Source organism: Simochromis diagramma, unplaced genomic scaffold (genome assembly GCF_900408965.1).
Source record: "Simochromis diagramma unplaced genomic scaffold, fSimDia1.1 OVJJ01000816.1, whole genome shotgun sequence".
NCBI classification, from domain to species: domain Eukaryota; kingdom Metazoa; phylum Chordata; class Actinopteri; order Cichliformes; family Cichlidae; genus Simochromis; species Simochromis diagramma.
In genome coordinates this window covers 3,337,508-3,354,052 of record NW_024386908.1, presented here as the reverse complement: position 1 = coordinate 3,354,052, position 16,545 = coordinate 3,337,508, and the positions used below count along the sequence as shown (strand labels likewise).

At 40.8% G+C, this 16,545-nt stretch overlaps 1 protein-coding gene across 1 annotated transcript in view; it reads right to left on the bottom strand.

Annotated features, from left to right (window-relative positions):
- The window catches only part of celsr1a (cadherin EGF LAG seven-pass G-type receptor 1a), a 54,222-nt gene extending 47,174 nt beyond the window's left edge, over window positions 1-7,048 (bottom strand). The window contains exons 1-3 of the mRNA XM_040035023.1: window positions 6,646-7,048; window positions 6,275-6,563; window positions 1,540-1,762 (exon numbers count right to left, since the gene is read on the bottom strand). Of these exons, the coding sequence (XP_039890957.1) occupies window positions 1,540-1,762; window positions 6,275-6,563; window positions 6,646-6,942 (809 nt within the window). The 5' untranslated portion in view covers window positions 6,943-7,048. The remainder of the gene's footprint in view (window positions 1-1,539; window positions 1,763-6,274; window positions 6,564-6,645) is intronic.
- Window positions 7,049-16,545: the final 9,497 nt, after the last annotated feature.

The window sequence follows — 16,545 nt, the reverse complement described above, 5'->3', positions numbered from 1 at the left end:
CATTCGGAAAAATGTCTTTTTCCATAGTTATTCTCAGCTGCAATCATTAGCGTGTCCAAGTAACTAGCTATTATCAGGGATTTAGCTGAAGTCATATTAGTTTATCGTGTATATAATCATTGTGCATCTATTGGCTTTACAGCTGCTCTGATCAGAGTTAGCTGGAAGCAACAAAAAGTAAGGCAAGCGTAAAACTGTGATACTTTGCTAACATTAACGCGCTTAGCTATCAAGCTAAAGCTGCTAAAATTTTCTCTTTGCTTTTTTAGTGAAATCATCACTAGGGTTTTTATTTTTATTGGAATGATCATTTATATTAATTAAAATAATGTGTTTCCACACATTAGGCTACCTGTTAATGAATGCCAGAGCTGTTTGGGGTAAACACTGCGTGCATTGGGATTCAATACTTCATTATACACAGGGTGTCATTTTTTGATTATTTTTTTATTCCCACAATATGATCCCATTTGTTTTAACTTCATCATCCCATCATTTTACTACTGCTGTTTAAGAGTGGAAACTACCACTTACTAAGTAAAGGAGAAATTAAAGGCAAAGGCATGAACTTGCTGAACTGCAGGTATACACTGGGGTTGCTGTCTGTGGCATCCTACATTTACCAAGAACTGCTAAGAAGGGCATCTCTGAATAATTACTATTTTTGTGAATCTACTACAGTGGAATATTTATTAATTCCCTTTTTATACTGACAGCATTTATTGCTGTTGTATTTTGAAGTTGTTTCAGTGTAAATACTGAAGTTAAATTGGCCATGTAGTGATAGATGGAAGGGGAGTTTAATTGTGGGATGTTAAATAATGTGTACTGTAGCATTTTACTGTGAGTGTCAGAAGAGGAAAACATGAGGCTAAGACTATTGAATGTATTCATTTTATATATCCAGGGGTGCACATAAGTGGTCCGCAGCTGCGCATGCGCTGTCAAAATAAAAAAACGCGCACCAGATAAGAAGTTGCAACGCGCATTTGCGAACACAAGATTTTCTGGAGGAGGACAGACATTTGTTTAGAACTCTTAAAGATGTCAAAGAAGCAAGCTCCTTTAATATGTATGTATATATATATATATATATATGTATATATATATATATATATATATATATATATATATATATATATATAAATTATATAAATTATATATATATAAATCACCAGCTTAAGCAAAGAAAATGTCCTTCCCTCCCACTCTGATCTGATATTTTTGGACCACTTTTGGTGCTAAAAGGTGAAACACTCACTTTGGTTAAACAAACGTTTCTGCGCACATGACAAACCCTTTGTTTGTTTGTTTTTTCATAAAGGTGTGGCTTTTTAGGCTTCCTCTTATCATGAGATCTCTTTGTGCAGCACTAGAGCGTGAGACTGAAGGTAAAAGTGTGTTTTATACGCCAGATGTGAGAGTTGGCAACCATGCTCCCATAATAAACTGTATGTGTGCCATATAAGAACAGTAATCTTGACAGTTGTAGTGGTGATTAGTAAGCAAAGAGGTAGACACAAAAGATACCAAACTTACATGAAGGAGACGGTGAAGTGGAACCTTTGCCGCAGGCCTCTGAAGGTGATGAAGGACTGTCCAGGAAAGCTGCGGGTGGTCATCTCACAGTAGGGCTTCTCATACTCCCCGGGTGGACACTCGCACATGAAACCACCTGCAAGCCGGTTGATGCACGTACCACCATTCTTGCACACACCTGGTACACAGCGGTCTGATGATGCATTAATCTCACAGTGCTCGCCTGCAAGAAAAAGAGGGACCAAGTTACACAGAGCTGTTCTGCATCTTTTTTTTACTGTGAGAAACATTTTGCTGTTAATTGATATGGCCTGTGTTTCTCAGCTGCAGCACTACCAGGGGCGGAGCTAATGGGGGTTCTGGGATGGCACTGGCCCCAACACTATGTTGACATTTTAATGATATCATGGATGCAAATTGTTGACTTCCTCAGTGCATTACTATGAAATGCATAACTAAAAATTAAACAGTATATTATGAAAGCTCTTGTGTCAGCAACAGATGCAAAATGAAAAATTTTGAACTAAAGCTTGCATGAGATTTTTTTTTTAAATTTCCCATTCTTGCTGGTGCTTGGTCCACCCCCACCCCCAAATGCAATGTAGCAATGATAATAAATGTCATCTGATTGTCTCATCAATTTGTTATCATTATGTTATCTTTTATGCGAAGCGTACCTTCCACAGTTGACTGAAATACAGACCTCACTCAGCCTTAAGGAATCCAGTTGTTTAAACAAGATGCCTTTGATTATCAGCAAAGCACATTTATTCAACTAACATGCACACGTTAAACATGGCATTAACTTTCTGTTGTTAAAGTCCCTCCAAAAACATCAGTTCAAGAAAGGCACGCCTCCCTCCAAACAGTTAATAACACTGACAAAACCTTGTTTACTGGTCTTTTCTGAGAAGCACACTTCTTAGCCAGAAGGTAATTTGGCCATGTTTGGAGAGAAGAGAGAGTTTGGAAAAAGAGTCACGGTGGAGGGACAAAGACTGCAAAAAGAAAGCAAGCTGACAGGGATAAGACTGCTGGCTTTCCTTCACTAAGCTCAGTGCATGGGCTAAACTTATATTTAACTGCACTTTTAAACTTGTAAACCGAACAACGATCAGATAACAGCTGATCAGTTAAATACCTCTTAGAGTGATTCAAGGTTGGGAACAAAAGAAATCCACTTTTGGATGAGTGCATTCCTGTTTGTTTTTACCATCCTGATAATAAACCTTAGGTTAAGTCACTTTGGCAACATTTTCTGATATGCCCGCAACTAAAGGCATAATACCCCTGCAATTAAACAGAATTTTGATATAATTTATTTATTTAGCAAAGGTAGGCACACTTAAGGCTACTTAAAGGTAGGTACACTAGAAACTACCTTTGGTTTTTACAGGAAACAAAAAAATAACTATACTAAATTTACTAAATTTAAGTACTTTATTAGCAGTGTGTGATTTCATGTTAATTATGCAGAAAAGCAAACAATAATTCCCCATCTTACATCATAAATACGCTGTGGTTTTTGGGGTACGGGGCATGTTATGGAGTGGATTAATCTTGCCTTTTTTACATCTTTATTGTTTTACTTCTTGGCTAGCAGTATCAGCGAACATGTTAAACCTGTAGCCTCAACCCTTTTCATCCATCTGTGGCTGCTTTGCTTGGCTTCCTGTTCAGAGCTGCTTAAGGCCTGGTCAAACTTACTTGACTACCCATTGGTCATGAGGTTATCGCTACCCTCATACACTTCTCCTTCACATGCTAACTGCTTAACTGAAGCTGCATGGTGGTATCAAATACATGATATATTACATTATCTAATTTAATTTCGCAACAGGTCCGGGAAGGGAAAATTCCTCTAAATGACCATGTGGTTTTAGCTTTTCCAAAATCAGCCAACTGGCCCCAGCTTCCTGGCTCTGCTAATTTAAAATTCCTACGTAAATACGCCAGCAGGCCTCTTTCCGACTGTAATAATATTTGTGATAGGTGCCACCGCGTCCCATTCTGCGTTTTGTGTCAATCTGATGTCTAGACAAGCTCTACTCTTCCAGGGCACACACAGACCCCCAAAACTGCACAGCTTGGAACCAGGTAATGGCCCTTCTCTCCTCAGCATAATCCTTTTTTCCTAGGGGGAATTATAAGGATCTGTTTCCCTGTAATGCAGGAAACCTGAAGAGGACAAAACAGGCCTTCCCCTTGTCATCAGCCCCATAATAGTCCCTGATGGCCCTTGAGTATCAGGAGTTGAACTGTGACCTTCAAAGAGGGGACACCGAGATGTAGGTAAAGGAAATATGATGGGTGGGTGGAGAAGATGGACGTGGGCACAAGGAGGAGAAGGCGAGAAGCAGTATGAGTGACAAAGTCAGATATAATCAGGTAATTACTTGAGATAAGATGGAGGATGAGAAAGAGAGGGGAGGCAGAGCGTCGGGAGACACAGAGGGGTGGGAAGCAGGAGGCTGTCAGAGCCCGTTTAGGCTCTATTAGGGAGAGAAGAGTGGAGACAGTCAGGTATCAGATGTACAAGGGGGAAGTATGGGAGGAAGATCACTGATATTCGGAAATATTTTGCAAAGTGCTTGAATGTGAATGATGAAAGGTTCCAAACTTTCCCATAGCTCATCGACTAACTGAGTACTGAGTTACTTTAACACTTGCAAAACACTTGTAATCTCAGTATTTGGAATATTTAGCTCTGCACTGTTTACGTCCATGTTTGAAGTTAGCAGGCAGCTTGCTGTGTTTTGCTAGTGTAGTGCTAAACAACTAAATGCGTCTCAAAGCTAAGATCCTGCAGTGGTTACTTTGTTTTTAGCAAACAGAGCTTAACGTTTACCTGAAGTAGTTTTTCCTTTTATTTTAGACCTCTTGTGGGAAATGTGCTGCTGTTTGTTTGATATGCTCAATTCTTTTTAGACTTCATGATTCAGTTTTTCATGTCGTCTTCTTGGTTGTTTTTCCCATCATACCTCAAGGGTAGAAGTTTTTCTGTTTCAGTTAATGGGTTTTGATCTAGAGGAACAAAAATTCATTCGGGGGTTCCTCAAGGATCTGTCCTTGGTCCTTTATTCTTTAACCTTTGTATGTTCCTGCTTTGTAATATGATAAACAATACCCATTACCACCATTCACACAAAGATGACACACAGTTGTACTTGTCATTTTCCTCTAATAATCTAATTTCTGTTCACAAACTAACAAGGTTCAATGATGACATCAACTGCTGGAAGTCTCAAGACTTCTTAGAACTGAACAGAGACGAATTGCCGTAGGCTCAAAAAGTCAGAGACAGAAAATGTATTCATGTTTATCTTCCTTTTCTCTGAGTGAGTAAGTCAAGAACCATGGTATTATTTTATTATATCTCAGCTTTGATAACCATGTTAATAATGTCACCAGAACTGCTTTGTACCACTTTCAAAGAAATATAAAACGTTAGGAAATTCTCTTCTGAAACTGACTTCATGCAATCCAGCAGGATACACTACTCTAGCACTCTTTTTGCAGGATTACCCAGATCATTAGTAGGATGACTTCTCATTCAGACTCATTCAGAATGAAGCAGGAGCCAGACTCCTTACACGAACATGCTAATTTGACCATATTACCCCAGTGCTGAAGTCACTTCTCTGGCTCCCAGTTCAATACAGAATAACCTTTAAAATCCTTCTACTGGTTCATAAACTCAATGATCTGATCCCCCAGTACACTGTGGACTTTCTCAGTGTCTATAATCCAGCGCAACCTCTCAGGCCATCAAGTGTGTTGATGGTGCTTTCAGTTACTGCGGTGTTATTCTTTGGAACAAGCTGCCCTCTCTGACCTGAAGTCAATTACACTTGTGTCTTAATTCAGAAGAACACTTAAACCTTTTAGTCTCACATTTCTTTTACATTTCACTGTATGTGCGCATTTTAGCTTATATTTAGATCTTTGTAAAGTTATTCAGTGTTTATGGCACGGAGTTTATGTGTAAATAAATACGCTACATACATAAAACTGTTAAAAAGTTACAGGTTAGAAAAACAAAATAAAGATGAGCATAAACACGCTGAGATGCTCTGCAGTGCCAAGATGGATTACAGAGATTAGTTATAATTCTCTGGATTTGTCCCTACAAGTCATTCCTTTTTTAATTATAACTTTTCCATTGTTAATAGAAAAATATTGATAGGAGCAGCTTTGAATTGTACTGATCTGTTGAGTCTTGGTGTGTGACTCACTGATATATGAGGATTAACAGGCAATTTGTTTACTTGCCAGTACTCTTTACTCGTCAAAAGAAATTAAAGCTACTTTGGTTTTGGAAAACAGGTGAAATGTTATTTCAGATGAAGCTGGTCTGACTGGTGTAGTGAGGATTGTGTACACCCCTTTCCAGCAATACATTTCGTGTACTGTATGCATGTGTGGAAGCAGGTGGCTTTACCTGCGGTACTACAAAGCATGTCCTTTCTGTACTGGGGTCAACCTCAAGCTACAACAAAGGGCTGTGAGACCTTTTACAACCCGTCTGTGCGGTTTAGCAGCTTTGCACAGGTTATTTAAACTGTTATCACAAACAAAATGAGCTCTTGCACATGCTTATAATAGACTTTTCATATGGTATTGTTGTATATGTGTAATCGGGGATACACAACATAGTTTAGGTAAAAAAGGCAAGCTGATTGACAGCTTTGAATCACTCAATACCTTCTTCTTTGTTTATTTCTTTTTAACTCACCTGTGAAGTCCTCCAGGCACTCGCAGGTATAACCGCCCTCTCTGCTCCGACACCTCCCGTTGTTCTTGCAGGGCCCTGAATAGCAGAGGTCGATCTCGGTCTCACAGTATTCTCCGGTGAAACCGACCGGGCAGCGGCAGCGCAGCCCGTTGATGGGGTGGATAGGTCGAAACAGAACCGTGTCAGAGGCGATGAAGGGAGGGGAGCTGTCAAACTTCAGCACTGATACACACTTCATATAGTTCTCGCAGGGCTCCCGTAGGCAGATGTTATCATCAAACGGCAACACCTGAATGGAAGAAGGAATTTTAGCTACGTTTATTTCTTCTACTAATGCTTCTGATGTTTTTGACCTCAGGACTGTGCGTTACCTCTTGAGTGGATATGAGCCTGAGTCGAGTCCTGTGGAGGTAGATCTGCTCCTGCAGCTCCTCAGATGGGAAGAACATGCCTTTACCAGGAGCCCCTCCGGGCTGCAGCGCCGAAAAGGTTACGTTGAGGATAGAGCCTTGGACGTCGGTGTCGTTTTGGATGTTAAACACAAACACTGCTTCCCGCTTGGTGGAGAGTACATCCGCCACTCCCTCAAGAAAGAGGCTGAGCAGGGGAGATAGAAAACGCTCCTGGGACATGTTCTCCAGACGAACCGTGATGCTGTTTGTCAGCATGTCATCAGTGATGATAGTGACCCGCAGTGTGCAGAGGGCAACAACACGATGGATACCATCTGGAAAAAAAGAGGAGGAAGATATTTTGCCTTTACTTACGGAAAGCTCCAGATTACAGTAAAAGTCTAACAAGGTAAAATGTTCAGAGAAAAAAAATGTACCTTTTTGGAATAAAGAGCCCTCGGATATAACAAGCAATGAAGTGAACTCATACAAGCAAATTTACAGACAACTGCAAAAGGAACCCAACCACAGTTTACATGGTTAAACTTAAGGCTCACACTGATCTTGGCTCACAAACATGAGACACAATACCAAAACCTATTATCAAAACAGAAGGTCAGAACAAAAGTTGTAAGCCAAAACATTCAATTCATTTTTTTAATATAGTACCAAATCTTAACATCAGTCACCACAAAGTGCTTTATATTATAAGGTAAGGACCCGACAATTACTGAGAGAAAACCTCAAAAATTAGACGGCACACTAGGAGCAAGCACTTGGTTACATTAGAAAAGAAAAACTCCTTTACATGTCATTGTATGTAGACTTTAACACAGAAATAATTTCACCTCCTGAATAACTTCACATCTCTTCTCTCATTTCTCTCCTGTCTCTTCACCCTTCATGTCAAGAAAAGTCAGGAGGAATCACGTCTGTTATCTCTGCCAATTCCAGTCTGTGTTTATCTCAGACTATCTTCAGGAAGTCCAAAAACTCATCTAACAACTTGTATTTGAAAATAAAAAATTCCAAGAGATTCTTTGAAAATGTATTTATTTAATTTTAAAAATTGAATTACTCTGATTTTGGACAGCGGAGGACAAAATCGGGTATTTATTTTCTTTATTTATCTTATTTATTTATTACTTCCAATAGTGCTAACATACTACACAGGGCATGAACAAGATTTTTTTTTTGATTTTCATTGTAAGTGGGCTAAAGTACTTAATTTAAAGTAGTCTAACATAAATGTAAATGCTGTGATTTGATTATTTTAATAAACCATGTAACTTGGATGGATTCAACGCTGGCGTGACCACAGTGCACACGTCTGCTGTTGCTCACAGTGGTCCAAGGGACCGCTCAGGGAGTTTGTGCGTTCGCTCAGACACGTGAAAAATTAGAGGGAACATTGCTATCAAGCCTTTTTTGCAATAGTTAGCTTGCTAATTAGCCATCATCATATGAATTCGTAATGTTTCTCAAAGAGTAAACAGCAGATTTACATTCCACTTACATTCTGGTACAAGTTTATAAACCGTGGGGCGGGATGAAAACAGGCATTGTATTTTTTTTTCATCAGATAAAATGACAGTCATCCATGGCTAATTTTATTAGCAATAGTTAGCCAGCTTATTAATGCGCAGCTAAAAACTCTGCCCTTCAGGAACTTTTAATAGTTCTTAAATGAGAAGTTCACAAAACTTTTTTCAAAAGCAAAATGAATAATTTATAATTTCTCAGGTTATTGTGCCTGGGAGCCACTATTAAGTATGTCTCAGCTACATGGAGTACCTTTAAGCCACATTGTCTGGACCCAATCCCAAATCTGCACTACTGCTTGACAGCTTGACTTGTTTACTGTGTAACACTTTTGCTGCTAGATTGAGTTAAGAAATTTCAAGTTGGTGTAGAATCAATCTTATTCAAGCCTTGACTCGGAGTAATTAGATTAGTCTAGGATTGCCGCCCCCAGGGTCATGCCTACTTCTTGCAGAGCTCTGTTGCTTATGAAGGGAAACAGAAGGCTCTTGGCCTGAGTGAAATACAGCAGGCAACAGGTGGTGGGGCCAGATGAAATTTGCTGGTGGGGGATAATACTGTTGAAGCTACGAAGGGAGATGGGTCGCATTGCACAGCTTTGCTAGTCCATACTGAGCACATGAGTGTGTCATATGTGTTTTCGGGTTCACGGTGAGGTCCGACCACAGGTGCCCTATCACTCTCAGGCTTGCATGAGATCACTTCTCAGGCACTTAAACTCTTCTCGCACACATGAAGATGCACAGATGTCAGTCAGAGCAGGGTGCGGACAAGCGAGTTCTGGATGCCTGCTAACCAGACTGGAGGTCATTTCCAACCGCACACAGACGAATAACTCACAATGGGAAGCAACATGGGGATCGGCTACTTCAAAGCAACCGAGAAACTGCTACGTTGGGGCTCCAGGGATTGTAAGGGAATCATCGGCGGCACGGATAAAACAAAACAAACACACAAGTGTAGACACACATTAACGTCACTCTGCAGGGCAGTGAAATTACACAGCAGCTGCTCTTTATCACACTGCTGTAATGTGCTGGAATGGAAATGCTCATTCAGCACAGCACTAACAGGCTAGCTGCTAGAGTAGCTGCTAGCCAGTGTGTTTATTTCTCTAAAGTTTTCCGCACCTGCCTCTCAGTGTGTCTCTGGGAGGACAATGTTATCTCACTTGCTGCAAGAAATCCATCACCTGGTATGCTTGAATACACATATCCTGCACAGATGCAATAAAATATAGAGAATATATGAAGTTATCTTTTAGGAACTGATTTTCGACTTTGATTGCTTGATGATTTTGTACACTTCCAGTGCCAAGTGAAGACATTATACCAGAGAGGCCTAACGGCATCATCAAATAACTGCCTAAGCATACATAATAGGTGTAGACACAATATTTTATTGTTTTCCCTTAAGGTAAAACAGGTAGATCTTTACAAATTGTTAGCTTCTTAGACCGTGTGAGCAGCAAATCTCACATTGGCCATGCACTGACGGATAGCCAATCGTAATCGACACAGTGTGACAATTCTGCGTTCATTATGACCTTTTGGCCAAGAAATAATGCAAGAACAAGTATTTACATTTTTAAAGGTTTCACAAGGTGTTTGTTTCCTTTGGTTTTCCAGAGACATCTCAGGCCAGGCTATTTATAGAGCCCACCAGCTGCTAACATGGGATCACACACATGCAGAGGATGGGCTGGACTGTGGGAAGGGTGTGTCACAGGCAGCCGACGGCATGGAAAAAAACACATTCTGCGTAAGTATGCCACACACACACAGACAGACACACCACAGTCACACATAGGTGCCAACAGGTCTGCAATGTTTTAATAGACAACCCTCTGATTAAAAACAAGCTAGCAGCATGCAAGCCGTGCTGCTGGCCACTTTGGATGGAAACAGTTTATTGTATACACGTTCCCTTATCTTAATTAGCTGGCAATATTCTGCACTGCTTGATTGACTGGCTAAGTTCAGTAATGATAGGCAGCACGTTCAGGCTACATTATGACTCACTTATTGCACCTTTACAGTCTTACAGCGTCAATAAATATGAAAAACACAGATTAGAGATAAACAACAGAAAAGGAGACTCATCAATGGGCCACACATGCTTTGCAGGTGGTGAGGTCTGCAGAGGTGATAAGACCTGATAAAGAACTGTGAGGCAAGCCACACCGGTGACAACTGACCACACACACACAAACAAACACACACACATGGATGTATACACATAAAAACCTTGTGTCGATCAACAGTCAGTGTGCTTCCCTGACCACATTTTGCTTAAAAGTAGAAAGGCTGTCTATCTCCTGGAGAAGACCCCAACAATCAGATGATCCCCTATGAACTGGCACTCGGCGACAGTGGGAAGGAAAAACTCCCTTTTATTAGGAAGAAACCTCCAGCAGGATCCAGCTCAGTAATATTGCAATAAAGCGGCTCGACTGTTTGTTGTGATTTGGTGCTATAAAAATAAAATTGAATTGTACTGAATTGTTCCCGCTAACTCACGCACTCTGTGTTTGTGGTTGGCGCTGTCGTGTCAAACCCAGAGAGCTGACACACATTGTGGCCAGCTGTCACCGTGACGGTCACAATGTGTGCAAAAACAAACAAGATGCTCGCATAAATGCAAACGTCTGTGGTTGTTGAAAAGTAGAAACGTGCTTACGCTGCAGTTCAGCTTCACTTTGATTTACATCAACCACTAGTAGGTAGCACTATTAAGCCTTACAGTTTGAACCTGTGCTCATGAGGTCACGCTGTAGTCCCTTTCAACTCTGGTGGCAACTGTCTGAACAGTGTAAAAGCCAGCGCCGGTGTTTAGTCAGGGGAGGGCGGGCAGTAAAACGACAGAAAACAAACAAGACATTTGTATCTGTGGCAGCTTTCAGAGAGGTGACAAGCCCACCAGAGAGAAACACACACACACATTTCCCCCCATCAGCCCCCACTGAAAGGTAGATGCTAACACACGCTTTCCTCTCTAACATTAGAACGCTATTTTATACATCTTTTCATTTTAGCTTCCCCTCTGAAGATAAATCCATCCTGCTGGCATTTATATTTATTTATGACTAAAGAGAATGGCAATTGAGAGCTTAAAATGTCACAACCACAGGGGACGTGCCCTATTAGAAAAGACGGAAACCTGTAAGGTTCCAGCACAGTTAGTTTTATAGGTTGTTCTTTAAGCTAATTTTTCCCTTCAGTTTTCTCTTTTTTTTCTCTTCTGCCTCTGGTGTAGAAGAAAAAGTTTCAAATTTTTTGAACCAATACAAAGCCTGTAACCTTTACTGGCTTGCAGCCAATCACTGGGCTGAAATTCAAACAACAGCCCCTCCTTCTTGGACACACCTGAACACCTTCAGCCTATCAGGAGGGGAAAACAAACGCCAAGCTTGACTTCAGAGGTGATCTAACACAGAGACTCTTTGAATAAGGCAAGCTGGCAACGTTCCACCCTCTCTTTTTCTCTTTTCCGTTTTCTTTTCCCTTCTTTTTCCAGCCCACCAATAGGAATCGCTGCCCAGAACAATAACTTTCAGGTGCTCTGAACTGATCTTTCTCATCTTTTTGCTAGTCCGCTCTGCCCTCTTTATGTGCTTCATTAAAACGTTTTAGCTTTCCTCAAAGGAAGCCTTCCCCTCGACAATAATCTACAACTGTTCTGTTCGTCTGTCCAGCAAGATGTCAAGTCTCCTCTCGTTTCCTCTCTTCTTCTCTCTCACGGCAACCGGCGCCAACATTGGATCACATATCAGCAGCCTGCAAACACACGTACAGACATCCTGTATGCTGAATGTGGAGGGAAAGCACACTGCAAAGAGTAACTTAGGTTAGCTCAATCAATGGGTCATCAATCAAAAGACTTAAAGCCAGCATAGCAGGAAAAAAAAGATGAGCGGAAAAAGGACATTTGTGAGGGCAGGAAATGAATGAGAAATGCCTATGCAGCAAAGTACCACCTAAAACTAGAACTGAACTCAGCTGGACTAAGTGTGCAAATTGTTGAAAATCAAAATCGCTGTTGCTGTCTACATAAAAAAAAAAAAAAAAACACATTTTACTATCACATTTGAGCTCAGCAACCTTCGAGCTCTATAGGAACATATCCAGAGTCGAGTCCCAATGGCAACATGTTGGTCTGCAAATGTCTGCATTTGTAAATTGGATAGCAATTATTTGCAAACTTTCAACAGTCTCTCTAAGAGCAATTGCAGTTAGTCCAGATCAGACTGCAACTGTTAGCAGAAAGGTTGCCTCCTGTCAAGTGACCTGTGCAAACACTTTGCGATCGAACGTGGTCATGAATGTGCACAAGCTGTAATCCATCGCAGCAATGAGGTCGTTGTCCTATTTTTACTCGCGTGACTGATCCATCAGCTTGCTCTGTATTAGGAAGCAGCTTTGTCAAGCTAAGTGTCTCTAGTGTTTTTTGGTTGAGCTGATTTAATGTAAGTTTGCTTGGCTAACGTTATTTCAGGAAGATGGTACATGAAATGAGCCCTCGAGTTCATAGTAGTCTCAGAGTATTTACAAGATAGCTTTTATTTAGTAAAATTTGGTGTCCATGCATTGATACAATTAAGCTAAAGAAAATATGCTGTATCCCCCGACCTTTATTATGCATCCCATAACAAAGCATGATTTACAGTTAAATGTTTAACTATGACAAAGTGGTCATTTTAAATGCAAACATGGGTTAACCAGGGGTTAACTGCAGGAATGTCACAGGCAGCAGGTTAACAGATACAGAAAGAAATAATAATTTACTGGTTCTAAGAAAAGTCTGTTAGGTCACATTAGAACAGTGCCTTTTCCCCCCTCCCTGACATCTCAAAACAACCTAACCCTAACTTCATGCAAGAGGTTAAATTCTTGCACTCTGACAAAGTGATTTCTGGAGGAAGAGCACAAAAAGTTCAACTGCAGCCAAGCATACCTCGCTATCACAGCTCTCCCCTTCAGCGCTATGGAGCTTCACTCTGCAGCCACTCGCCTGCTCATGAGTTTGAGTGTTTTCTCTCATATCTGGAAGCACTCAGCGAAAGCCCCTCTCATCTCCTGCCATATTTTTTCTCAGGTATGCCTATTTGATCAAAGTGTTGCAGAGAGAGTGAGGCTAAGTTTTGAACCCTCACACTGACACGTGGCGATAAAGCTGACAGGAGAGCGGCCCTGCAATCATACGGACAGGGGGGAAAAGGGAGGGAAAGAGGAGAGAATCTCTGGACACGGAGACAGTGAGAGATAGGGAGGAAGGCAGTATTATACCACATGTTGTTTCACATGCAGTAGTTGAAAGGGAAGCTGATTAACTGCAGGGACGGGGTTATCTTGTAGCTCTCAGGGTGTTACACAAAGCACCTTCCATCCTTCTCTGACTGTAGTGACCATTAGTATTCCATCGTATTAGTACGATTCCCTTTCCTTTAATTTATATCGTTTCTTCAAGTTATCAGAAACCCCCTAAAAAAGTATACAAAAGACTCCATTCACCCCTGCACTGAGTGGTGGAGTAGGGAAGGGGCGTTTGTGAGGTATGGGTGTTGGGTGGACGGTTGAGCGCTCAGGCTGTCAGAAAGATAACATCCTGGCCACAGCCGGAGAACAGGTGGGATTACACGCAGACACACTGACTGAACCAGGATCAGTGAGAGAACAAATCAAACAGAAGGCAAACAGGTGGGATGTCAGAGAGAATGAACTTTTGGGTCCCACGGCACAAATGTACAGCTCACATTAGAGAGCCCGCTTGCTTTAAGCTGCCCACCAGTTCAGTGGTAGTTCTCTTTTGGTCACAGTGACAACGTGTTTCCTTTGTTTTTTTGATGACTATCCAAAAGTTACTCTTAGATGAGAAATAAACCATGAAGGTTCCTCTGTCCACTTCATTTTTATCTCTTTTTTGACCTGTCCCACTGTTAAGATATTTGTCAGCAGATATCTTCCAGATAGGGAAGATATCTGTTATAGCCTAACTCATTATATAGCATTATGCTATAACACATATAATGCCAGTGTAGACTAACTTAACTAACTAACTGTACTTTTCAAAACCAAAACCGGTACTTCTTGTTCTCGACTACTGTTGATACGTACTGAGTAGGGTTGTCAAAAAAATATTCACTTTAATACTACTGATGCTACAAATTATTATTGGATTAGCATTAAAGCATTAAAATGATAATGTTAATGCTGCAGCTAAGGAAGAAAACGTTATCAGTACAGCCTGTTTTTACACAGTATTAATTTAACAGAACACAATTATTTTTCAAGTGCGACTTTCTTTAAATCCTTGATTGAAGCCAAGAAAGCAGCAACTAGACAGAAACAGTGGCAGCAGACCTTACCGAACCAATCAGATCAGCACTGAAATGTGGTGCCAAGACACCAGAACCGCAGGAAGTAAACAGATCTGTAGCTTTATTGTTTGAATCTTTATTTTAAAAGATGTGCCTTTTAATTTTGCATAATTTCCTGGGTATCAGTTTCAAGTTTGAAATTCTATGTCTCATGACAACCTTACTTGAACCATCTGTACACATGATTTAGTATCAAAAGAACAATTTAAAAAAAATGCATAACAAAAGTAGCCACATAGCCCCATGTCATGTCCACATTCAGTAAAACCACCTTTTTTTTCTCTCCTGAAAATAAAATATTTCCAAAATTGGTTTTATAATATATTAAAAAACTTTTTTCAAAAACTGTGAAATGCTGGTTTGGGTACATTATAAAGTGGAGTGGAGTAACACTTGAAGAAACACCTGTTGTAGACCAACTTATTTTCATCCCAGGGTGTCAGATACTCTTGTTTTTGTTGTTGTGTCAGAGACGCAGACAAAGTTAGGAACAAAAATGGGCATCGTACCCGAAAGTTCATAGTTTTATCCCATATAGTGTGTCATATGAGTGATACCCGATGCTGCATCTGAGAAGCCTAGCGACGTCTCAACACAAAGAAATTAGAAATTTTTTTCAGATCTTTCGTGCCAGTTGGATCTGTCCTGTTGAGTTTTTTTCCAACACCTCTTTGGTGCACAACTCTGAACACAGTGAAGCAAGAGGAACCACGCTATCAGTGTAGCTATGTGGAACAGTGACATAAAACGCTATTATAACAGATGTTTTCTGATCTTAGCATTAAGTCATAAAAACCGTGGTGAACAATGTTGGATTAAATTTTATATACTCTTCTTCTTGGTCCTACCCACATATCTGTAAGGGTGTACTATGGGGGGAAACTCCCCCTGTATAAAACCTTTGACTTGCCACACAAGGGAGTTCAAAAGCTCCCACTGCTGTATCAACTACTCCTCCACCTTCACCTTTAATCAGAATGGACTTTCACAAGCTCTCCACAAGTGCCCTTAGTGGCAGTACTTAAGCAGAGCACTCAGGGGCATCGAGTGCCAGGCCAAGAACCCACCCGGCTAGAATATCTATGTCCCATTTAGGATCCCTGGGAGAGAAGGGGTGAAAAGAATAGAAGCCCTGTTCCTTCCCAGACAATGCTAAACAAGCCCGGATAGGGAGGCTAGACAATGAAAATGAGCCCAAATGAACGCCTGGCTTGATTTTGTGCCTGAGGGTTGACTGGTATTATACTTGTTAGCTCATCGCCTTGTAGACAACTGCCATAAAATGGTAATTAATCACAGGCCAGGAGTGCAGATTTGGACATGAAATTGAAATCAGAAATTGAGGGAAGAAAAGGCATCCGGTTTGTTGTTGTGACAAGATTCTTGATGATACAATCATTACCTGGTAGCGACTGACATCACATTCTGGTGTTAGATTGAGAACACCCTCGAGATGGGAGGATGGGAAGTGAAAAAGAGGAGGGAACATTTTGGGAAAACAAATTTACTCATCCACCACCCAGTGTAAATCAATGAGACATAAATTCTCTCTCTTCAAAATTAGGTAGATGTCATGTGGCACTTACCCTTGCCTGGATCACACAAAGTCAATAATGACATTTAAGAAAGCCAAACACCAGTTGTGTTGCACAACATTACGACTGGAGGAAGCCCAAGCTCGAGAGTGAGCTATCACCCAACATTAGCACTACAAATGTGCAGGCAATTGAAAGTGCTATCAAATCTCTCTCAGTGCAGCACTGCTTTTATAATTGATTTTAAAGCCCTTTAAATCCACTTAGCTGAGCACTCTGGGACTTTGGTATTTTAGTTGTCTCTGCTCTCGATCTGTCTTCCCAAGTCGTCGCTCTCCTGAGTCAGCTAATCAACTTAAAGCCCTCCATTTCAGCTTATTACAGGTTCAAAGGTCACAGCTTCCAAGCACAGTCTGGCTATGTTTT